The 26171-nt window shown below is 41.4% G+C and overlaps 1 protein-coding gene across 1 annotated transcript; it reads left to right on the top strand.

Moving 5' to 3' along the window:
* Positions 1 to 279: 279 nt before the first annotated feature.
* Positions 280 to 23855, top strand: pcdh2ac (protocadherin 2 alpha c). The gene is made up of 4 exons (XM_008294033.1): positions 280 to 2838; positions 6566 to 6630; positions 10502 to 10587; positions 20656 to 23855. Exons 1-4 carry the CDS (start codon positions 280 to 282, stop codon positions 20961 to 20963), a joined length of 3018 nt encoding a protein of 1005 aa, XP_008292255.1. The 3' UTR covers positions 20964 to 23855.
* The last annotated feature ends 2316 nt before the right edge of the window (positions 23856 to 26171 follow it).

Below are 26171 nucleotides of genomic sequence, written 5' to 3'. Positions count from 1 at the left end.
GATCGGGACCAATAGGCAGCATCAGTGAAAGGAGTCAGCCTTGCTAAGGGGATAAGATTAATTTAAAAAACATCACCCAGACAGACAAAGGAAAACATGGATGCACAGGAGATTTTTTCCTTTACGCAGGCACCGGAGAGGATGCGGTGTTTATCCTGCACATAGTCGGAGTTATGCACGGACTATTCCCTCGTTTTTAATGAGGCGGGTGGGGACCCACAGCAAGCTGAAAAGGCGGAAAGATTTCTCCAACCCGTCTTCAAATTCTGCCTGCCTGCGATGGCTGTAACGGCGCGATGCTGTTACAGTGTAAAGGATAATGTGCCTTTTTCTTTGTATTTGGTTCTATTCGTCCTCAGTGGCCTTACAAATGCACAAATTCGATACTCCATTCCGGAGGAGCTGGAGAACGGGGCTCTGGTCGGTGACATTGTCCGAGATTTGGGTCTGGATCTGAGAAAACTTTCCACCCGACGCATCAGAATCACATCGGACAGCGGACGGAGATATTTCACCATAAATCACAAAACCGGGAAGCTGGTGGTGAGTGACCGCATTGACCGAGAGACAGTTTGTGAATTCAGTGGCACCTGTTCGCGCAACCTGGAGGTGGTATTAGAGAACCCGCTGGAGGTGCACAACGTGGAGGTGGAGATTTTGGACGTGAACGATAACGCGCCACAGTTCCCTCGAGATGAATATCAGCTCGAGGTGGCGGAATCCGCGCTCACTGGGTCGCGGTTTCACATCGAGGGAGCTCAGGATGCAGACGACGGCTCCAACTCCGTGAAGCAGTACCGACTCAGCCCAAACGACCACCTCGCCCTGGACTCCATTAAACCATTTTCCAATAATAAGCACATCGAGCTCATTCTCAAAAAGCCCTTTGACCGGGAACAGGTTCCCTCTCATCAGCTCATCCTGACAGCTATGGATGGAGGCACCCCACAGCGAACTGGCACGGCCAAAATCAATGTCCGTATCCTTGATGCCAATGACAATGTGCCTGCATTTGACAGCTCTGTGTACAAAGTGAAACTGTCTGAGAACTCTCCAAAAGGTGCACTTGTAATTAAGTTAAATGCAACAGACCCTGATGAGGGCCCCAATGGAGACGTTTTTTACTCTTTCAGCAGTTACACACCAGAGAGAGTCAGACAGATGTTTTCAATGGACACAGACACTGGGGAAATTAGAGTGAAAAACAATATAGATTATGAGGAGACCAACTCACACGAAATGTACATACAGGCAATGGACAAGGGCCCAGCGCCTGTGGCAGTACACTGTAAAGTAGTAGTAGAAGTTTTAGATGTTAATGACAACATTCCTGAGATTGTGCTGTCTTCACTCTCCAGCCCTGTGCGTGAAGATGCCCGGGCTGACACAGTGGTAGCATTGATCAGTGTGAATGACCGTGACTCTGGACCAAACAAACAAGTAACCCTGGAAATCATGCCCCAATTGCCTTTCAAGATCAAGTCCTTCCGAAACCACTACACCATTGTCACAGCCGCCTTCCTGGATCGAGAAGCCATCTCGTCCTACAATGTCACAGTCAACGCTGTGGATGGAGGCACCCCACCCCTGTCATCTCAGATGACCTTTAAAGTGGACGTTGCGGACGTTAATGACAACCCACCTCGTTTTGAACAGACATCATATACAGTTTATATTACAGAGAACAATGCTCCCGGTGCATCTCTGTGTGTTGTCAAGGCCACAGACGCTGATGCTGGAGAAAATGCTCGCATCACCTATACTGTGCTCAATGACAACAACCACGGTATCCCTGTAGCCAGCTACGTCAGCATCAAACCTGACACAGGTGAGGCCTATGCCCTGCGAGCCTTCGACTTTGAGAAGCTGCGAGAGTTTCATTTTCAGATCAAAGCCCAGGACAACGGTGTGCCACCCCTCAGCCGTGTGGCCACAGTGTATGTTTACATCATGGATCAGAATGATCACGTGCCCAGAATAGTCTACCCACCCGCCAATGGGAGCCGCACCACAGAGACACTAATGAAAAACGCTGAAGCAGGAGTGTTGGTTAGCAAGGTTATGGCGTGGGACGGTGATGCAGGGCAGAATGCATGGCTGCTTTATGCCCTGGAGCAGCCCAACATGGACATTGATCTGTTCAAGGTGCATGAGCACACAGGTGAGATCCGCACCACAAGGCGTGTCATTGAAGATAACTCCACCTCCTTCATTCTGAGCGTCATGGTGCGCGACAACGGCCTCCCGCCACTCTCCTCCACCGCCACCATCTATGTGCATGTGATGGAGCTGCCTCCAAAACTGACCCCTGACCCCAAGCGCATTATCAGGCCCAACAGCCCCCTAATGTTCTCCAATGTCACTCTCTACCTCATCATTGCCCTGAGTGCCACAACCTTTGTATTTCTAGTCACTGTCTTTGTGCTGGCCATTGTCCGTTGCCATGCCTACTGTACCCAGCCTGGTTCCTGCTCCCCGTGTTGTGTGTCCAAGAAGAATATGCCAGAGGGGGGCACCGCAGCAGGTGGCGGTGGAGGAAGAGCTGCAGGTGGAGGTGGAGGTGGAGGTGGAGGAGGACAGCCGAACAACAATGTTGCCCTGCGCCGCGACCTCAAAGTGGAACCGCATTATATTGAAGTGCGGGGAAATGGGTCTTTGACCAAAACGTACTGTTACAAGACGTGCCTCACTGCCACGTCAGGAAGTGACACTTTTATGTTCTACAACACTGGACGGCCTCACAGTGGCACCTGGGGCTCGGGCTACGTCACCAGCCACAGTGGGCAGAGCCAGATATTTGTACGGCGTCTCAGTATGCCAGATGCAACTGCTATTCAGGTGTGTGTCAGCTGTGATGTTTGTATTTGTTGTTTTAAATTTCCTCACAACGATAAATGACTCGCAAAGCACAAGCCATAAAAGTACGATTCTTAGAGAGTTGTCGTTGAGGCTTTGCTCTAGGGCGGTGTTCTTGCAGTAAGATTGCAGTTGACATTTACAGCTGAGGAGCTGTTGAAGCCTTTGATCTGTTCTTCCGCTGTGTGATGTTTCAAAAAATATGTTTTATCGCTGCTTTTTCACTTTGTTTTTCTAGTGCGAAAGTGGCATATGAGCACTTATTCAGCGCTTTGGGGGCGGGGGGGTAGAAATGTTAACACCTGTGTGCCACTCCCAGGATTTGCTAAGCACTGTAAGTTCTCTCAAACTGCCTCTTGTGATTTGTGTCTATCAGGGTGAAGACATGCAGAGAGATACATATTTCAGTTATTACTTTTGCAGGGTTTATCATTTATCTTCAGGTCTGTAGTATGCATGTGGGTAGCTTCTCTGGATTGTGTGGTTATTTGAGTGGGTGTGTGGGCACATTCTAATGTGTTAGGCAAAGTTTTTGTGTGTGTCCTACACTTGCCAAAAGACCACTTGTTTAGTGATTCAGGGTGTAAAATGATAAAGATTGTTTGTCCTCTACAGTACGGAGGATATAACAGGTAGAACAATCTGTCTTTCGCTTTCTCGTTTATTGCTCCCTGTTACTATTTTCTCTTCAGAACAAACTAGTGGATTTTTAGAGCTTATTCACCTATGACCCCGCACAGCCTGTGCTATTTGTCAGCAGTGGGTCGTGTGCCACAATCTTCAAGTCCAGTCACTCCAGAGGGCACTGGCTGGTCATCTCTAAAGAGAGAGCGAGAGAGAGAGAGATTCTGGGAAATTGTGCAGCTTTGCAAGCCACAAGGACCACCAGTCCCACTGCACCAAAATATCTTCTTCTGGTCACGTACCTCTGTGGTGCTGAACAGTAAGCCAGACTTTGGGAATCGGTGAAGAAGGCAGAAATGAGGCAGAGACTTTGTCTGAGTTTCATTTAGATAAGAGCTTCATTTAATGGTTTCATAGCATTTTTACTCATTTGAAAGGTTGATAGCACAATACACAGCGTTGTTTGCATCATTCCAGTTACAGTAACACAAACAGTATTAATAAGATAAAGCAGACAGTATTTGTTTTCTGATAATCGTTTTTGCCCCAGAGCCTCCTCTGTGAGTCCATCTGTGCAGTGCAGAAAGCCTTGCAGGAAAAAATATGTGATTAAAAAAAAAAAAAAAAAGAGGAATCAAGAAATGTTTGAGGTAATTATTCAGTTGTCAGTTGACATGTTCCTCATTAAATGCCAGTCATGTTTGTTCTTGCTATGTAATTAAATAGCAGGGATGTGTTTTTCAGTGCTGTGTGTGGATTGGCTGCCTCTGCGCCGATGAGGCGGGGGATAAAAGGTGATTGGCCACAGTGTTGATGGCGGAGGTGTGAGCTCTGTATCCATGCTAGGAGTGCTCACTCAGGGGGAGAGGGAAGAATGGAGGAGAAGGCAAGAAACCGTTGACCAAACAAAAAGCTTTTTTTATTTTTTATTTTTATTCCCTGCTTTACAGTGTACTGTCGGGCAATTAAAAGAATACACTAAAAACCCTTGGGAATCTTTTTTTTTTTATATTTACACTTAATTTGGTTTCTTCCTGTTTAATGATGAAACAAAATGCATTGATTTCTCATTCTCATGACTTTTTTTTTTTTTCCTTTGCTGTGTTTGTTTTTGTTTGCATTTACTGTGTGAAATTGTATTATTCTTATTTTGCGTGTCTGCCTTCCCTTAGGAGTAGCCGTCATTAATCTGCAGACATGTTTAGGTTCCAGATGCTTCTATCTCGTGTGTGTATGGTCTAGTGTGTGTGATTTCATTTACCCCCATAAACACCATACGGCCAAGCAGACCAGTCTCCCTTTGGCCATTGCCGTGCAGGGCAAACATTTAGCAAAGCCGTTTAGTCCCATTTGTGGACAATCTGGTCTTATGTTGAGTGGGTAATTTATTTGTTGCCTCCCTCACTTTCTGTGCATTATGTAAAAACTAGCTTTTGTTTAACCAAGTGTTTATTGCAAGACTAACGTCTTTTTCTTTTCAGCATCAGTCTAAACTAGTGTTCCACCTACTGATTGCCTTTTTGGTCAGCAATTGTCTACATATAATCAAGTTCACTCTCTATTACCAGTATGGGTAGATGCTGCAGTGCTCTGTATCCCTGTCGACGTTCTGCTCAGTTTGAAAGACTCTAGGAGTAAAACCAGGCTCCTCTCATTAAGACCAAATATTGGATTTCAAGGGTGATGAATGTCCACTGCAGACTCATAGAGGTCAATGCAGCTTCAGCAGCAAGTGAACATCTGTCATATTTGAAAGGAAATGGGATTGCAAATGGGTCTCTGATGAACTGCATGGCCAAGCAAAGGGAATTTAGTATCTTCAGTCAAGTTGTTTTAGCTCTGTCGGTTGTTGAGGTTGAGATGAGAGAAAATGGCAATCTCATCTCAGTTACGTGGTCAGGTTAACAGCCCATTTTGCTGCGCTGTGAGTATGATCTTACAGGGGAATCTCAACCACTATATTTCAGCCCTCTAACCACATTTTTTCAGATTTTATGATGCCATATCTTTTTGTGCTTTTAGTAATAGGAACTTTGCAGAATACAAATACTAAAGTCTCATTTTAGGGTGTCACTAACAAATTGAATTATTGGCCCATAGACAGAGGTCGTGGTGGTGGGGTGTCCTGTTGCACTGTCTTTTTTAGAATTGTCTGAATCTAGGTGCAGAGGGAGTTAATCTGATATTTCCCCTCCCCCATTCTTCCTCCACCTGTGACCTTCACTGAACTAGAATGACAGAGGGCGGTGGGTGGAGAGTAAAATGTAGACTGGGCTCTGCAGTTACCATGGTGAGATGTGTCAGACTGACTCAGACAGACTATGTGCCAGTGAGACTCAAGGTTTTGATCAGTGTAAAGAGGATGTAACAGGGAGAACTGAGCAGCAGGAGAGCAGAGTGGGTGATGACTGTAAAGATGCAGAGTGGAGGAAAGTAGTTGGGTTTGGTGAGAAAGAAAAACACAGCAATTGTTGAAGGTTGTCAGAAAAACATTAATAAGCACTGTGGAAAACATGTTTCAGTAAGTTTGTGAAGACTGATTTGCACATTTTGAAACATTTTGTTTGAGTGGAAGAAGATGGAGAGGAAGAGACAGCAGCTATACATTTGAAATGAGTCTGTCAGTACATACAGCACCATGAGAGCTCTACAATCTTTCTATGGTAATGAACCTCGCCACGACCAGCCCAGTCTGAGAGGATGCTGTTCAGATATGTAGCTTGAGGTCTTATGTGTCACAGTACTTGGGTCAGCGGGCTACTGCCTGGAGTGAAATCTTTCAAAGTCATTTGTTTTTCAAAGTCATGTGTGGAAGTGGGGTGGGAGTGGGAGGAGGAGGAGGAGGAGGAGAGGGTGTGGGGGTGGGAGGAGATGAGTGCACCTACAAGCTTCGATTCATCACTCATTTCTCTCTGAAGACAGGGGCAAGCTGTCACTGCTATAATTGTGTGTGTGTGTGACTGAGTTGGTGTATTATTGTGTGTGCGGCGCACATGCACCAGCAGTTCTCACCATGACTTATTAATGAGATGGTATTGGCTTTCGCCTGTACTTAAGACTCAATTCCTCTCGCTCTCTCTTGCAGCCCAAGGCGCCGAATGCAGACTGGAGATATTCAGCCTCCCTGAGAGCAGGAGGTGTAATGCAGAGGTAAGCATCCCATTTCTACCTGTCACTTTCCTCTAAGTATCTCATCACATCTCACGAGTCACTTGCATCATATTTTGTTTTAGAACAAAATATATGTGCACTATTGTCCCAGCTAATAAGATTGAAGCAAATCCTGCATCATTTTGGGACTGATCTGAAGCACCACCCACCCTTCATTTCGACTGATTGCTATCTCAAATAAGTTGTCACAATGTTTCATGTAGCCACCCAACACAAGTATACGGTTGATTCTTGGAGCCATAAAACACATGGTCAAATACTGTACTACTGTTTGAAAAGATAAAATGGTGTGCACGTAAAACAAAAAGATTGCAAAGTCATTCTGCTGTCAGTTTAAGGGAGTGGTCCCGTTGTTCTGTTGCAAAGGCCAACAATATTAATTTGTTTTCTCTGTCATTATTGGTCCCCCTCAGAATGCCTGTTTTTTGTTTTTGTTTTTTTACGTATGTGTATACACATACAAATTTAACATTCTTTTAGACAGAGTAGTTTGGTGAAGTGATTGTAAAATTAACTGAGTAATCCTTTGTTTTAAAAGATAAAGAACCGTTTTATGTGCCATTGCCTTTTAGGGCTCCTGAGTTGGTTAAGCCTAGAGAACTACTTGATGCATATTTTTTGATATGATTATCGAGTCAGTTATCTTACTACCCAGATCAGACTGTTCCTTAAATATGATTTTGCTTAACTAATAGAAGATATGTACTCTGATGGTGATGTTTCTGTTGAAAATCTTTATTCTTTGTGTTGATTTTGAGTTGACATTAAGATCTGTTGCATAGTCTGATCCACTCTTGACATTTGACAAAATCTTTCTTGGTTGGTTGAAGCAGAAAAAAGCAACATCAACATGAAAAGGCTACATCGTGTCCCTGTTACATGTCCACCAGGTACAATGTGTACATGTCTTCAAAGGCCTACCCATCATATGCATTGTAGCCCAGACCACAAGCCAGTTGAGGCATTTGGATTCATTCATAGGTCTCTTCCAGGAAAGATGTCTGACATCATCTTTGCTGCAGCTGTTGCTCAGCTGTGGTGGCAACACCAAGGGGGAAGGGTTGAGACTTTGCATTCATCATTTCCAAAACACTACAATTCCATTTACATGTGTACCGTTATTTCTATTAAACAGAATCTATAGCTAAGGTAAAATTAAAGAAAACCCTGAATGTTTTACATTTGATTAAAGCATCTCATTTAAATGAGTAGAAATTATTACACTTTTAATGATACACAGGTGAATACAGAAGTGAATGTGATATAAGAGAGGAGAGACCCAGTGAAGAGACATGCAGAAGGAAACAGCTCTCTCAGTGTTATCATAGACAGATGGAGAACTGACAGGAGGGAAGAGTAAGCAGAGAGGGGGTCAGTGATGTATGAAGGTCGTCAGGTGGAAAGATGGCATATCAGGGACATAGAGATTGCTGCACGACTACACCGGTGGTCATATTACCCATAAGACATTGTGGTATTACCTGCTGTGGGACCAAATCAAGAGTCATGCAAATGAGATGGCACCATAATTACAAATAGACACAGGTTTAATGAGGTAGATGAGTTATCGCCATCTTCCCATCATATCTATCTTATCTAAGTAATCTATTTAATTAACATCTTATAAACGGTTGGCCATTTACAGAAAACAACTTCCTCTCCAAAACCTATGTTATGAAGAATATAGGTGATATGTCAAATGCATAGTTAGAATATTTGCACACACAATTTATCTTTGTCGCTATGGCAGTGTTATAGCAGAGACAGCCAAAGACATGCTCAGAGAGAGACATGGGTCTCCTGAGGCCCATTTGTACATGTACATGCATGTCGTAGCATGTGTTAATTTATACTGACGAGTCCTTTTTTTTTTTCTTTTTTTGGCTTGAGTGCTACTGACCCATCTGTAACCATAATGCAGTGCCTGATATCTTTGTCTCAGTGCATATGCAACCTAAACCATGTGTGCAGTTCAGATATGTTTTAAACAGAACTTATATAGATACAAATCGCATGCTTTCATTTGTTCACTCTGATGTCCAAATCAGATTAATAAAAGTATGTCATTCATGTTACACAGACTCCCTCATAATTACAGCAGATTAAGTAGAGTTAATGTGCTTGAGTGAACCAGACTAACATATTAAATCTTTATCGTGGCTCACTCCCTCTGATGTGTTTAAGATTGGCTATCACCCATGTTCCATTACCAAACATCACTGAATATTCATCTGTTTATACAGTGACATAATCAGAGCTTACAAACACCATGTAATGGCAGTGACCTATTAAATTTAATTTAATCTCTAGTGGAATACACAATGTTTCCCCCTACTTCCATTTTTAGGAGGTTGTGTTTAGGTTTACTTTGTCATCAAAGTAGTTATGAACTGAAACAAATACTTTTAATCGTACAAGAAAGTTTTAACACTGAATTGATGCATAAGTGTGTGGATACAGATAGAAGGATGAAGATGACTGATGAGGAATGAGGAAGAAGGACTGTCATTAGCTGGAAAGTGTATCATCTGTCCTGTATTTTCCATTCATATTTAATCAGTGTGCCCTGATGATGCTGGTCCTTAGCGGCACTTAAAATGGCCTCCGTCACCAAATGACTTCTCCTCCTGAGCCACTATACATAGATCTAGATGAATATGTGATGTAAAATGTAATTTCAACAAATTTTATCAATAATAAACAATAGACTTGACTCTTGCTTACAAAATTGTTTTCTCACTAGTTCTTGATACAGGTTCAAGGCTTTGATGGAGACTAAAAGTTTCTTTTTTCAAAGATGTGAAATTATTTTCAATGCCTCAGAAGCACACAAATTAGTTCACACAGTTCTCAGTAAACTTTTTAACCTCTGTCTGGAACTAGTTTTACTGTTAAAGGTGGTGGGGAGACGAGAAGACAGATGGATTAAAGTGAAATTGCAGCAGATCAAGATTGAGAATCACAGTAAGGCCTTAGTATAACAATTTAAATAGGTTTATGTATATTTCTGTATGTAGTTTATCGCTATTTGCTTGAACAAAAAAAATCGAGATCAAGACTTCCGAAATCTGCTGCTAAAACCACAATAAGAATCTGATTGTAGGAAACTGTTAAGTGAGCTGTACAGCCAAATCACAGCGGAGTAATTTCATATTTCTATCTGTCTTGTAGGATATCATGTTCACGGTGTAATGGCTCGTGACCAAGCTTCTAAGTTTGAAAAAGGCTCTGCCATTGTAGGATTGCGCAGTGACCCTTTTTCAGAGACACACTGGTTTCACTTAAAAATCTCATGTGTTTTCTTGACAATATTATCCTTCTCTTAAAAAAAAAAAACAGTCAGATGAAATAACTATGGTTTCTATCAGCATTCCTCTTCCTCCAAATGAATGTGAGTTTTTTTTTGTTTTGTTCTGTTTTGTTTTTTATATGAGAGCGTGCTGAAATGCCACATAGCGAGTGTGAGAATGTAAGAACTGCCATCTGTAATCCATAATCCACAAAATGTCAGGAAAATGTAGAGTGAAAATTTTAATCCTAATCTGAACATAGACTTTCTGGGATTGTATTTGCTGCACCATTAACCAACCTCTGAATCTGTATTAGTATCTAAGAAACATATGGGGATGAGAGAATTGGACATATAGGATCTTTTACTTAGGATGTACTTATACTATATACTTTTGCTTTTAGTTTAGTCATATTAAACTATAGACTTCGCCAAAACAAAGTCATGCTTATAGATGCCTTTTGTTGAGCAGTTTAAATCAACACATCTAAAATCAATCTGTACTGTATGTGAATACTTTTCTGGTGTTTAATATGTTCATGTGTATTTTTTGTGTTTCAGCTCAGTGCACATGGAAGAGTCCTCAGTTATGCAGGGAGCCCAGGGGGTCCTGGTTCAGAACTGGCCCACTGCATCCAGTGCTGCAGGTAAGAACCCATCAATCTACTATTACTTAAACCAAACACAACTAATTTAAACACTGTCTAAAGCACAGGGGAAAAAAAGAAATTTCAATGACATGAGCTATGTGCTCGGCACACATGGACCTGCAGTCCTGAGGGTCTAAAACAGAGATAACCATTCACAGTTATATTTAATAATTCTGTGTCCATCACATTCCTTGACACAGAGAACACCAGCAAAGACTAACATATAACCACAATCCTCAAGAGCTTATCAAACCACGAGAGAGTAATAAAATGAGGAAAACAGAGATATCGGCTACAAGATCGCCCGACCCCACTCCTACTACTTCCCGCTGCTACAGCAAGAGGAAATGACATGTGCTACGTAGGTGGAGATGGATATCTCTGCTCTCTGTAGCAGGAAGAGAGACAATTCAGAGAGGGAGAGAGAGACACAATAGTTGATTGGATTATCAGCAAGATGTTTATGGAGGCATAAGCCACTGAGCCACAGAGGACAAACATTAGAGAATACATTAGAGAAGAGTGATAATACATAATTACATTCTCTCTATTTTTAATGTGGATCTCTCTCAGTCTCTAGCTCTTTTATACACACACCCAAGAAGATCAAGATGAGGGGTGGGCAAAACTAATTTTCATTAATTATATTTGTAGCCTTTTCGTGATAACAGACAATCTGGATTCTGTACATCTGCACATTGTTAAAGGCATAGCACATTTTAATGTTGTTTTGTAGTGATAGGTTTTAGTATTGCTTTCATGTAGGAGACATATCGTGACTGTTTTGAGATGGACATTTTGATTGCAGTTATTGAAGTCCCAAATTTGATTCAAATTCAAAGTGTTTTATGATAGTATTAGCAGCATTTTTGCTGTGAAACATCTGCATGCAAGTGATGCATTGTTCTTTTCAAGTATGCAGAAATACTGCAAGAGTGGAACAGACTTGCAAGGTGAGTTTCCACCTCACTTATAAAGTTGCAAGATTTATCCTTATTAATACTCTCAATGGCACTTAATGGAAAGAAAGAATTTTATTTACAGACAACAGGACATTAAACAGTTTTGGACATCTGGCCTTCGTCGGGTTGGAGAAGACCATACGAAAGCACTGCAAAAGAGTTTATTAGAAAACAGTACCAGATGAATCCTGAGAACAGAAACATTGGTGCAATAACAAAAAAAATCTAAATGACAGCACAACCATTGATAGAGGACCTTTCACAAACATTGTAATGTGAATGGCATTGCAATGGATGACATATTCACTGCTCCTAACCAGGATGTCTGACCAAAGATGAGCTGTTTGCACAGTGGGAGCACCCTCCATGGAGAATTCAGTTGTCACTTCAGGACTTTTTTCCCCATGATGACAGGGAAGTGGGGTCAAAAAGGATTAAGAGTAAAACAGAGAAAAGAGTAGCCTGGTAGAGAAAAGGGGGGAAGACAGGTGGAAAACTGAGACGGACGGTGGAATGGGAGGACTGGAACAAGGACGAAAGTGCAATTAAATTTAGATAAAGAGGTGATTTGTTGTAATTAAGAATGTAGGGCTGGCTTGGCCTGGTGTCTTTTATAGACAGGAGGCGGGGGGCTCGGCAAGCAGACAAACTACCCACACAGTAACTACTGTCTCTTCCTATCCACACTCACGTACACACAGCCTCCTCCGCTCTGCCATCGATTTCTTGCCTTGGCTGAGGATTTACAGCCTGCAGGCACTTCAAAACATGAGAGAGAGAATGGAGAGAAAGATGGATAGAAAAGCAGGGAGAGAGGGACAGAGAGCCAGAGAGAGAGAGAGAGAGAGAGAGAGGGAGGGAGGGAGGGACAGAGAGAGAGAACAGAACAGACAGAAGTGACGTCTTAAGGGTGGGTCAGTGGTAACAAGATCAACTGGTGAGGATTTAACGTGGTATAATTAAGCTGTGGCAGTTTGAGAACAACACACTGTTTTACACGCTAACCTTGCTTTGCCTGAGGGCTAACTGACCCTTCTTTATCTCACTGTTGACTAGGTTAAGAAGGGAAATATTAGCTGAGGGCTCGAATAGCTTCAAGTCAAATTTTAGGGTTGGGGTAAGAATAATTCAAGATAAAGAGTGTCATATTCTATGAAAACATTTTTTTTTCAAGAGCTGCCTTACTGAAAGACAAGATTAAGGATAATTTATGTTCTGACTTTCAAGCTGATTCTGTTGTCATGTCTCAGTAACGAGAGAAATTGAGATATTGATTCGATGTGGCCTGTCACATCACAATGAGTCATAGGCATAACGCTATTTATACCAATATCATCTTGTTTGTTTTGCAGACTGTAGTCTTTAGATGGGTTTGTTGAGGGAATTATTTGAGTCTGGGTGCTGTACCTACAGGGTGCTGTCTTGGCGCACAGTCTATTTTTCGCTTCACTCAGAGGTACAGCTGACAACGCCCCTGTTTCTTCCCCCTCTATTTAGAATCTGCAGATTTGTGCACTGGCATCAGTTTGTGTGTCTGTGTCGTTGTTTAGTGTTTTCGTGTGTACATGCCTGTTTGTGCTTGGCTGTGTTTCCAAGTGTGTTTTGGCTGCCTACTTTGTGTGCTGCTCCTGCTGTGACAGATGGAGCGCAGCCCACGCCCAGATTAACAGACCCACATTAATGAAATCAGGGTTCTGCTTGGTGTCTGCCTCTCTCTTCCTATCTGTCCCTCTCTCCCTCCATGTCTTCGTCATCTGTCTCTTGTCTTTAAACCAAGTGCACAGAAGGGTTTAGAGACAACTCTGCAGAATTTCAACAATTCCCTCGTGAGATGAGAACAGAGGGATTGGAGGGAGGGAGATGGGAGGGTTGCGAAGAAAAAGGTTGATAATAAATAATAAGCAATGATGGATACAGTGGATAAGAAGGTAGACAAGGGATGAAGTGTTAGGGAGGAAGTGGCAATTAGTAAATCAGAGTGATTGCAACAAAGTCTGCGAAGGAAAGAGAGGGAGCTGTATGAGGCTGCTGTTGCTAGGGGAGAGTGGTTAGACTAGAGAGGGCGGGAAGGAGGGAGGAAGGAAGGGAGGGAGAGGGAGAGAGAGCTCCCAGCATTATTCTCCATCAGCATAAGCACTGTCACCATGACTCCTACCAATGTCCTACTGCTTCACTAGAGGATGTAGTTTCCACGGCAACCATTCATGGCCCCGAATATTGGCAGTAGAGGGAGGAAGGGGAGGGTGCTGTTTTATAGAGGGGGGTGCAAACATATGGTGTGGGACAAAAGGTACCGAAGGAGGGCGAGAAAAGGGGGGGGGAGAAAAAAAAGCAGACTGTAGCATCAGGTGAAGGGCAAGACAAAGGAAAGTAAGATGTACGTACATGAGCAAAAAGCTAAAACAGTGGGAGAGCGTGATAGAGTAAAAGGAGGAATAGAGTATTTGGGAAGTGAGAGTTGGAGGTAAGGGTTGTTAAGGGAAGGAGACAGCAGAGCAGTGAGTAACAGGAGGAGAGTGACCTACATTCACTGGGGCGGTGGTGTACTGCAGAGGTGGATGCAGGTTTACGATTTTCTGTATCACCCTCCGTCTTACACGCACACACAAACCGAAACATTCGAAGTTAATGGCAATCAACTGCAGCAGGCGCCTTTTAAAGCAAAAATAAACTCAAGAGTAAAGGCAAACAGCCAAGTGAGGGTGGTGCTGTGGAGAGAAGCAAGAGGAGACTCTACTTAGGATTTATGCTGCAGTTTGCTCGTTCGGAATTTCATCATATGAACTTCTGGGATCATAGCCTCATCAACTTACATGTTCTTGTTTTTAAATCCTATCAGAAAAGAGATGTGAATTTGGATAAATCAAATTCTGAGTTTGTTCTATCCATAATGAAAAGATAAAGAGGTAGAAAAAGAAGAGGTAAAGATAGACACATGAATAAATTCAGGACTGTTTATCATACTTTGTGGCTGCAGTCTTCCGGTTAAGGTGTGTGTGCTGTGAAAGTATTTTTGGCAAAATCAGAAAGGTAAGGCAGAACAGTGTGGAAGCTACCAGGGACTTTTCACTGTTTCTGCATCCCTCCACCCCATTCCCTACTCAGTTATTTGCTTTCCTTTATTGTCACCCTGCTTTTTGTTCCATCCTGTGCTCTCCGAGTCTTTAAATATCTCGCCAGTTCTCTCCCTCTTTCTCTCTCTGGAGACCGAATCAATTACAATTCTTTTTTTTTTGCATAGCACCTGCACATAATAAAATGCACTGTACACATTCAGATACCCAGATAACAACTCAAACTTTCACACCGACACCAAAATGCATTGTTATTTTTGTCAGTTTTTAATCATCTCACAAGGGACTGCTTGTGTCCACCATCTGCGACATGATCTAGCTGGGAGCAGACAGCAAGGTGTTCAATGTGGCATGAAACCCAAACGGGCATGCATACAAGATTGTATACACATGCATATGTAAAGGCATGATTGCTCTTGAAAGCCTGCAATCAGTCATCGGTGTTGTATTTTTTACTCTTCACTATTTCTTTATTTAATTTACTGTTAGCAGATTTTGGAATATATGGTAATTTATGCAGGCCCCCAAATGTATTCCTCTCTCACCACAAAGGCAAAGCAGTGAAAACACGAACACATGAATAAAATTAGGTTTTTGAGTAGACAGCAACATCGCATTTTGTTTTTATCAACGTGTGCACACTCACGCACTGCATGGCACACAAACAGACACAGGTGCCGTCTTGGATAAGGGTGTGGTCCCAGCTGAGCGTTTGCCATCATAACAATCACAGATTTCTCCACCACTGCAGTGTGGGAGAAAAGAATAACACCCTAAGGATCTTTTAATCCTTTTTTTTTTCTTCTCTGCTCCCACCCTCCGTTTTGGTGGTGAGCATCGTGTTTCATATTCTGCATCCTTGCACTTCCTGGCCCCTCTTCCTCCTCCTCCTCCTCCTCCTCCCCCTCCCTCCTTCCTTTCTTCCTCAACTCGTTATGTAACGCTGCACTGCGCTCCACTGCGCTTCTGCCTAACTGGCCGATGGTAGGGCAAGACAAGTGGATGAATAAAGTAGACGTGGCAAAATGAAGCTTTGGTGATTTAAGTGGCTGTGAAAACCTTTGGCAACATAGGGGAACAAAGGGACATTCACAGGGTGAGAAGCTGCTCCGAAGACTCCAGAAACCAAGCTTAGCAGAGCATACAGAAAACATCACAGGCTGTTATGCAGATTTATTGATTATAGTGGCTTGTATTGATCTAAAATTGCATACATACAAAAGCAGCAGGTTTGAAGTAGTGCGGGTTGCAGACACATGCCCACAGTCATGACTGTGAAACAAATAACTATCCTTGTCTCTCATGTGTCTGGTAGTTATCAGTGATGGACAAGCTGTTTAATACCCAATCACATCAGTGTTACCCTAAACATTAATAGGCATGATTAAGAGTCTGGTCAATAACTGGCAGAGACGGGTGTTGGCTGACTGAGTTTTCACGCTAGATTAGATGAAAGGTCAGGGGAGAGCTAGACAGAATGGTGGTGGGTTGGGAGGCAGAGAGAAAAGAAAGAAATGAGGTTGTGCAAGAGGAACTGAAAAGGAAAGCAGTTTTTGCTCTGATCAGCCATCAATAAATCAGTTAGGTGCAATGGTGTGGAGATCATGATTGGGTTAGGTAAGGCTGTTACCATCGTGAAGGAGGAAGCACAGGAAATAGGCAGAGTGTAAAAGAATTAAGAAAAAAAAGAATAGCCGTATAGGAGAATACATCAAAGGGGTAAATATAGAAGTGATGGATGCACAGTCTCCCTCTCAGGTCAAATTCACATCACTGTTTATCACTGTGGTCAGTATCATCAAAATGACGTGTTGTTAGAAATGTTGAAAAGTACAAAATGAAACTCCGAGAGCAGTGCAGACTGTTGTGATGTCCCAGTGTCGCCACAGTTTACCATAACCAGACGACAGTGTCTCAAATGATCCCGCCTTTTTTAATCCAGCATAAGAAATTGTCCCTTTTTATGAGAGTTTCTCTGCTCTGCCCTTCTCCATCTGCCTGCTCTCAGTATGACTCATCACTCTCCAGGGTGTTGTTTTGTTTATGAATGTAAGTTTACACAGAGGCACTGCAGCCTCATCAAGTTCCCACATTAGGTTAGACAGGTAATTTCTTCGAGGTAAAAGAGTGGACACTTCAGAGCAAAACATTGCCAGCACTCTAGTATCCTACATATAGTGTTTTTGTGCTCCTTTTCTTCGTTTCTGGTGTTCTTTTGTGATTATAAAAATCAGTTTCATGCCTCCGCTGGGGGATTCAGATGAGGACTTATCCTCTGGGGAAAGACTCTTGCCTTTTGAATGAATGTGACTTTTTCTGTCACTGCATCTACTTGTAGAGAAAGCATTGACTGGATCTAGCCTGTCCTGTCCTAATCTTCTCAATGCCTTTGTCAAATTGTGTCTTGTCTCTGCAGACATTTTTCGGGGAATCGTGATGTGGAAAAATTCAAACACATGACCCACTTAACTCTTGTATGGTGGTTAAAAATACCCATGGGGATTAAACACACTGATGAGATTTCAGACTATAGGGCTCTATCTAATGTTTATTTTAGTTATTTAGAAATGTGTGGATTATTGGAGGAATTGTTTTGTATAAATAATGCCAAAAAATTATGTAAATTCTTCACGTCAAAATGTTGTTATTCCTAAGGCAACTTCTTTAAATTACTTGTTCAACCAATAGTTAAAACACAGATATACAATTTACTATGTTTCACATTTACGAAAGAGTACATGAAACCTAAGAATATTTGTCATTTTTGCTGAAAAATCAGCTGAATGAAGAATCGATCATCCCAGTAGTTGTTCAGTTATTTTCTGCGTCTTATTACGGAATCATTTCAACTGTAATTTGACAAGATGTTCTGAAAACCGTCACTTGATTTTGTGTTTTTGTTCACACAGTCAGACATAAAATGGAATAGTCACTGTCTGCTTTAACTGGGGTAGTTCCCCTAGAGAACGAGGAGCTTTAGAGCATTGCGTGCCTCTGTGAATGATTAGGATTGTATGCCAAGCAGGACACATTATGTTTGCTGGGGATTTGCTCCATAAATCCTTCACTGTTTGCAGATCTCACTGATAGTTGGTAATTGAAAATGGTAAAATACGGAAAGGAAAAAAGTGAGAAGAGTGAGCAAAAACAAAATTAAAACTAGGGATAAAAATTTAAATTCAGATTAAGAATCAAATTCGTTGTGATTATTCATCATCTTGCAGCTGTATAGCAGTGCTTTGTTTGACCACGAACACATTAACTGGAATATGAGACTCATTTTCTGTCTCTGTGATTTATGCTTAAGCACTATGTGGTATCATAGGTCACCTTAATTGGATAAGTTTCACTTTATAAATTCAAATACTTGTTCCCTGCCTTGTCTTACACCTGAAATTACATTCATAGTTTAGTCAGAACTATGCTGGTCCTAGGTGCACAGACTGTGTGGGCATCATTTTTGTTCATGTTGGTGTAGCAGAACCACTTTCAAATAGATGGAAGATGGAAAATAAAACGGGACGGTATAGTGATTGAGAAACTCATTATGAGCAAGTCACCTCTCTGGTTTCATTCCTCTGAAGCAGCTGTGCCAATCAAAGAGGTGTATTATAGCAAGAGCTCAACAAATGAGAATGTTTTTGTCTGAATAGTGCAGAGCAGCACAACATGAATTCACAGCGCCACAATTTTGCAGCTAGAGGCAGATGTTGTGTGTGTTTGTTTTTTTAATTTAATTGTACAATGATGATAAAATTATAGATAGTAAAAATGTTGATCTCCCCATTCATATCACCACATTATTCCAATATTATCAGTTGTAATTCTGCATTCCTGATACTGTAATTGTAATGTAAAACACAAAGTGTTACATTTGCAAACAATGAAATTGGAAAGGGGGAAATAACACACAGAATTAATTAGCTGCTGTAATACAATATATAATACTTTTGTATGGCTCTTTTTAAATTAGAGGGTTCAGATTCATCAAATATCTGTTATGCTGCCTTCAGATGGCTGTATGGGTTTAATGAACAAAAAGCAAAGCTTTTTATGTCTTAAAAGTAGCTATGGACAACAGGTAATGTAAGGATAGCTTCTATTCATTTATACATAAATGAAAGCTGGCATTGAGGCTGTAACTGCAACAGTTTTTTGCTTGCTAAACTAATTTACTAGTTGATGACTGATTGATTTAAAGGTCCTATTTACATTTGGATCATTTGTTGAGCATATACTTTGCTCTTCTTAAAAATCACCAAACTGGCAGCATATGAATGTTAACACCTGAAACAGACATGGTTCTGAGACATCTATTCTCAGCGCAAACTCTATGACACATTTTCTGCCCAAATACCAACCACTCTCTTTGCACTGCCTCATTTGAATGAACCTCCCACCTGTTCACGCCTCTCCTCCCACCTGTGCACTCTGTGTTTGGCACCGAAATACCACACAGTTGCACAAAGCAAATTTCAAGGTCAGGATATTGCCAAACTGTTGGAGCACTGCTTGTCGCACTGCCACAAAAACAGGGCACTTTACATCTAGCTTTATTTGCATATTTAGGATGGCATTTGATTTGAAATATATCAAAGCCAAACATATTGTCGAGAATGTGAAGCTAGATAAGTAATAAAAGACTAAGGTAATTTTGAAGGCTGGTGTTCTTTGCCCTGGGTACTGGATGAGGTCAGGCGTCTTTTCCCAGACACTGTTCCTTCTGGTTGAATGGAGCCAGGCTCAGTTAATCCCCCCCTTTGGACAGAACTCAGGAAAGGAGTCAGGGAAATAAAAGGAACATGTGAGGCAAGTATGGCAAGTAGGTCATCGCTTTGAGGAACCAACCAAAGTGACTATGTTTCATTTGGTTACTTTCTGCACAATGACAAATTCCAATACAATGGAGTAAGGGTGTGATCACTTCATTGAACATCGTCATGTTAGATGTCCATGCATTCCTAAATACAATAACACCTGCTCAATAATTGTCTTATCTGCTGTGGAGTGTTCTTTGCAGCATGGAGTTATTTGTGTACACCATTGACAAGACATGTATGTTCACCGGTAGATTAGTTGAGAGTACAAAACATTTGGCAACCAGGAAGGCATAATCTTCACCATAAGCAGACATCTATTGAAACAATTAGAGCTGCACACAGCAGCAGATAGATTTATCTGGTTTAAGTAATATGTGACTTTTCTTACAAACCAGTTTAGTTAAATTCCATTAAAATACCCCAGTTTTGCTTCATGACATTTCTTAGCCTTTAACATAATAATGAAAGCTTTAATGTTTCATCAAACAGTGCCGCGGATGTTAGCTTTGGCTTGGAGGGAGCCTTTGATTCATTGCCCACTTAGCCGTCTCTTCCTGGAAACCTCCCTTCAGGTTCAACCACCTCCCACCTTTTATAGCATGTCAGGGCTGTTCCCACCTCTCAAAGCTGACTAAGGTTTTTACATCAGCTGCTGTGAAGATCAGTAAAGTTTGATTGCAGCTAGATATTTTAAAAAGTAGACCTGATTTATGTACATAAAAGCACAGAGCATATCTGAACTGTGCCTTTCATTTAATTCTCAGTTGCTGATTACATGGTGAACCATTGAGTTTACCTCCTGCAGGCTTTTTGTGTAAGCTCATGCAATGCAGTTCAGGAGTGAGATTTGCCTGACATCAGTAGGTTTTTAGGAGAAATCAAAATGTAGCAGTACGAGATGGTCATTAATTATTTAATGACAGGCTGCAGTCAAACTCTGATTAAGAAAAATATGTAAACTAATGCAGCAGGGGTCATAAATATACATCTGATGAAACCAAAAAGAGTTGAAAGGAATAAAATAACGCAAAGAAAGCAAGAACTTGATCGCCGAGCACATAAGCAACTCATCATCAAATGAAACAGATTGCCCCTTTACAGAGTATAGGTGTGTACACATAACATTTGGTCATTTTCAAAACCACAACTGCTTGTCATAGAACAGTAGTAAATAATAACCCATCATCCCTCTGTCTACGTTTCTTTCAGATGGTGAAGGGGGAGAGGTTTCACCCCCAATGGGTGCTGGAGTAGACAGCAACAGCTGGCACTTTCGCTACGGCCCGGGAGGACCTGGTGCACCCCCACAGCACCTGAAGCCTGGTGAGGTTCCTCCAGAAGCCTTCATCATCCCCGGCTCCCCTGCCATAATATCCATTAGACAGAACCAGGGAGGAGAGGACGACAAGAGCGATTTCATCACCTTTGGAAAGAAAGAGGAGGCCAAGAAGAAAAAGAAGAAGAAGAAGGAGAAGAAAGACAAGAAGGATAAGGGCAAGGATGATGGAGATGAGTAGAGGAGCAAAGAGCAAAAAAAGCAAAGAAGAAAAGGGCGTTGTTAAAACAGAGGTACCAACCAAAGTCCATTGGGCAAAAAGAAAATGTAAAAACTGTTATAGCTTTTCCAATTTCATCATATTACCGATAATCACTGGTAACATTTTAAAGATCTTTTTGTTGTGAACCTGGCCTTACCAAGATTTGTTTTACCTTCAGTTCCTTACTGAAGTAAATTATTGATCTTGCCTTGATATAATAAATGATACGATACACAATAAATGATAGAATTTTCTCCACGCCCCTATGTGCCTATACACTCTGAGTCAACTCATGTCATCCTTTCAAGTAAGGAAGGACCACTCTTTGCCCTTGTCTTGAAATTTACTCCTTTAACCCACTGGGCATGTTGGCACCTCTGTCTTACCCCCTCCCCAACGACGATGTGTAAACCATTCTCTCTTAGAGGAGACAAATACTTTGTACAAGAACAACAAAAAGCTGTGCCAGCCAAGGAAAAGAAGAAACACGAAGACTGAGACCGATGTATGCAGTCTGGAGCTGGACACACTATACTTGTAAATAGCACAGGCGAGAGTCACCGAAACTAAGGCTAACATGACACTGCTGCAGATTCCTCTGGTAATTACCAACAGTGTTTCCTGAGCTCTCAATGAAACCACATGCACATACGCATGCTCACACATTCAAACATGCAAACACAAACTTACCATGGCGAAGTGGACACAGAAAGCACTTGAGACCTAGAAAGAGGAAGAGAAGTTAAAAAATGGGATAAAGTCAACTGGTAAAAAAGAAATGTGCTTAAAACTAGACACTGCAAGCTTTTTGCCCTGCACAGTCGCCTATGAGGTGCACATGTACATCAACTCTCAGGATGGAAGCAGCATCCTTTGCAGTCACTCTGTATTTGCTCACTGCATTGAAAGGACACAAAGAGATTCATCTCCTGCCAGAACCCCAACTGAGGAATGCAGAGAGCACTGGAAAGATGGAGAGATGGGAAGATACCTCACATTCTCCTGAGGATCACAGAGGGGAGAGTCCAGCTGAGCTGGCTTGTGACTCCGCGTTCAGTCAGTGGACTCTGATGAAACCTTACAGAATATTAGGAGAGATTTTGATAACACCGTCTCTTCTCCCCCTGCTGCAGCAAAAGCCTATTGCTTTCTGCTTTGAATGTTTGGTAGCAACCAGTCCTTACCTAATACCTTGAGTTTACAAATGCTCACCTGCTTGTACTTGCCCTAAGCTGCCACGAGCCCTCTTCTCCTCCCCAAACCGCCTTTTACCCCACTGTCACCCATCCCACTGACTGCCTCTTCATGTGACAATGAAGTTTGTGAACTTTTTCTGTTTTCATTTATCCTCTAAAGAGATTCATTATTACATTCTGTGGCATTTTTTTTTCATTGTTGTTTTCTTCCTCATAGCTTTAACTGCTTTTTGCTTGACATGCTCACCCCTCATTTACCCTCTAATACTGACCCTAACCCCCATTCTGACCCCCTGCTCAGGATCAGTCCTGGGAATGGCCTGCTCTGAACATTGTGGTGTGCTGAGAACAGCATGGAGTAATGTGGACGAGGCCTAGGGAATCCCAGTCGGGGGTCTGTGCCCTGAACTCTTGTCAGATGTTTCTCAAGTGCAAAACGGTTCAGTGCTTTTAACTTGTGAATACTACAGTATGCGGTTCATTTGTTGTTTGTAGCCACTGATGAGAGGGGACCAGGTGGGATGAGGCCGATTACAGGGACTGTGGAGGACCGGGATAAAGTGAGGAGACAGGTGCCGTGGGCTGGCCCTCCACCTCCATGTACACAAGAAGAAAAGCTCTCCAACTTGATTGTTTAGGATCGCTGAGTCACATGTTAGCTTTTATGTACGCTGTAAATGTAGCGTAGACTTTTCATAGATTGTCTCCACATTAGCAATTGAAACTTGATGAAAAATATGGGCATCTAGGGATTCCCATCCCAGAGCTGTATCCCACCAATCCTCTCTCAGGAGGTTTTGAAAAAGGGGCACACACATGCCTCATGACCTGCTTCTGTTGGTTCCCTTCCTCTGCCTGTAACTTGTTGCCACATCCCAGAGTTTTGCGGCTCAGTATGACGTCACTCCATTAAGTGGCTGCTGCATGTACTGCTCTAAGGAAACACATACTATATAGAGAAATATATATATAAATAGATAGATGGCTATGATTTTATTCTTTTGTATTATCATTTTTCTTCATTACTCGCACAGGAGATATTTGTATGTACTTCTGTCTCTGCCAAACATCTATGTACTACAATCTTCACGCTCCACAGATGTTGTATGGCATCCACTAAACCTCTTTAGATATTTGTAAATGCTATAGTGTGATACCTTTCAACGCAAGTTTATTATTTTTCTTTTACGAAATATGATTTTTTTGCTTTTGAGAACAAGCAAAGCAAGAAAAAAAAATGAAAAAAAATCACTTTGTGTCTGGCTTTGACATGACGATCTAACTAACACTGTATTATTGTAACTGAAATATGTATGATCCTATGATGAGCTATCACTTCCCTTTCACTCTTATAAAAAGAAAAATGACAGAAAAAAAAATCCAATGTAAAAAAAAAAAGTATATGTAGTGTATGCTTGTGTTTAGTGAGCGTTCATGCTGTCATTCTTTCCCAATGTATGGTGGTGAACTATGGTGGCAATGTGCTGTCCTAAATGGATGAGCCGAGATCTGTTGTAAACCCTTTTTTGTACACCCTCTCATCAACTGTGACAGTGAAGTAGTGAATTTCATTTATTTCATTTATTTTCTGACTTTTTATTTTACCTAAATGGATACAGTGGTAATGTGTTTGGTTTATAAATCACTAATAAAGTTTTCTTTCTTAAAAACAAAATTGAATTCATTTTTTGGGTGGTATTTGTGTGTGTGCATGTGTGCATTGGCCCTGTGATGTTTCTTTGTCATCTGAAAGTAAATCAAACTATAATAAAGTTTTTGATTTAGCTTAGGTTTTTCTTAAAACCGTTGCCTTTTAGAGTACCTACCTCATTTGTGTTTTTTAAATACTGTGCGGTAAATGAGACCATTTAATTAAAGGTAGACTTATGTAATAAAAACCTTAATTAGAAATCAGAATTGTGCTTGTTTTACAGAGACTGTTCCTCATTAAGTGTTTTTTAAAAGGGTCAACCCAACACTCTAGAGGAAAGACTAGATCAGTAAAAGGGAGAAAGAGTGCATTTTTTCACTGAAGGCAGGACTGACAAGCTATCTGCAGGCTGGTCTTTTCAATCACACATGTTCACATCTGACTTTTTTCTCTGGCCTGACAAGTAGTCACTCATAAAGGCTTGTACCCTGCAGCGATGAAAGACAGGCAGAATGATCTGCCGAGCCCGGATACTGAACTTCTTGCTGAAAGGATGGTCACAGATGGTCCAAATGGTCCCTTGTGAAAGGAAGCTTCCAGACGCAGCATAATTTAATAGAGTGGCTAAGTAGATTTATTGTATCCCAGTGGGTAAGTTTGTTGTAAAAAAAAAAAAAATACAATAGAGAGGCATCAGTCATGCTGGCCTAGATAAAACAGAGTATTGATAATCAATACTTTTATCCAGTCATCTACTCAGGCAGGCAGCTCAATAGTTTCCTAAAAGGTTATTTAGACCTCTAGGAAAAACAACAAATTTCCCATTTTGTTGTTATTTGTTGTCTGGGGGTGAAAAGGAATAGCCTTTTTATTGCTGAAAATTAAATATGTGTTTTGTACTGATACTGCTCTTGAAATATATAAAAATCTAGATGTCTCTTTGTCACCAGTTTTGGCTTTCATCTTTCATCCTGAGAGGGGAGACAGTGATGAAAGAGGTTCAAGAGTTCATGTAAAAAAAAAAAAAAAAAGAATGCTTGCAAAAATGTTACATTCCATTCTGTATTCCATTCTCTCTGGGAGACAGATAAAATTGTTTCTATGGTTACAGCTATTTGGGGAATAGTCTCTATAGCAACAGCCTTATATACTTAGCAAACAGGGAAACAGTAGGGTGCCCAGGATGGGGTCAAGGGTGTGTCTTTTCATATGCCGCAGACAGCACTTCACAGATGCTGCTGATCTGATGATGCAATACTGCAAACAATCAGTCTCTCTGCCTCCTTACTGGCATTTTACAGTAAAGAACAGAAGATCCACGCAAAAGCAACACTTTAACAAATAACATTTACACCCACACATTCAAAATGCCTTATTCCCATGAGTATTCACATTCAAATGTGTTCTGGTCTTTCTGAATTTTGGCTAATTTGAGTTATGCAAACAAATTAATAAACAAACCAGTTGGCTCAGTGTGCAGAAAAGCAGCCTGCAGTGTTTGGTCTGCAGAGAAGAGACTCTCTGGCTAATGAATATGGATATATACTATGGCAGAGTGAGCAGAGCTGTGCAAGCAAAGCTGTGGGCCACTGTGTTCATGCTCTTTCTGTGCTGTCCAGTTCACAGACTAAAGTTGAAATGCAGGATAAACACAGGCTACACATAATTGTACATTGCATGGGTCTACATGACTTGTGCAAAATAGAACTGAAAGAATTAACAGATGGAGGCCAAATAGTGATTATTCTACACTGGAGCTAAAGTGTGCATGTGTGTGTAGTAGTGGGTGAGTTGGCTGGTGATGTTGCCAGCTGCAGTGACTCAGCAAAGCCATCATCCTGCCGAGAAAGGCAAAATGGAATGACTTGGATGAAGATGTTGAGATTAATGTGCACAATAATTTTGGCCCGTGGCAAAAACAGCTCCACACTTCACACTGTAGAGGCACAGTGTATGTGTGAAACTGCATTAGAGTTAATGAGAGAGGGTGGGACCGAAGGTTTAGGATTAAATGGATTTGTTGTTAGTCTCTCATGGTTAGGACAAATTATCTTTACTGGTTTACTGGTTGCTGAAACATATATTGTACCCAAGTACAAATTTGGTCTTGATAGTAGAGCTGGTGGTTAATGGAGTTTTGATTTTGTGTTTATTTGCCTGATGTTTTATCATGTCTATTTTCTAAGTGTATGTTGTTCTTGTTTGTTTGTTTGTTTGTTTGTTTGTTTTACAACAACTGGCTGTTATCTTTTACTTCTACAACTCAAGCATTATTGTTGGCTTCCTCCCAGGTACTGCAGATACTAATTATCCAACATTTGATTAAATGAAAAGCTACAC

Source organism: Stegastes partitus, unplaced genomic scaffold (assembly GCF_000690725.1).
Source record: "Stegastes partitus isolate 25-593 unplaced genomic scaffold, Stegastes_partitus-1.0.2 Scaffold932, whole genome shotgun sequence".
In the NCBI taxonomy this organism is placed as follows: domain Eukaryota; kingdom Metazoa; phylum Chordata; class Actinopteri; family Pomacentridae; genus Stegastes; species Stegastes partitus.
Note: the sequence above shows the minus strand (reverse complement) of the source record. Positions and strands in the feature narration are given on the sequence as shown.

What these genes read in the sequence shown, in the direction of transcription:
- pcdh2ac (XM_008294033.1), top strand. Translation starts at nt 280, where the DNA reads ATGGCTGTAACGGCGCGATGCTGTTACAGTGTAAAGGATAATGTGCCT. An exon ending in CAGATGCAACTGCTATTCAG is followed by an intron (nt 2,839 to 6,565) that starts GTGTGTGTCAGC and finishes TCTCTCTTGCAG; the next exon opens with CCCAAGGCGCCGAATGCAGA. An exon ending in GCAGGAGGTGTAATGCAGAG is followed by an intron (nt 6,631 to 10,501) that starts GTAAGCATCCCA and finishes TTTGTGTTTCAG; the next exon opens with CTCAGTGCACATGGAAGAGT.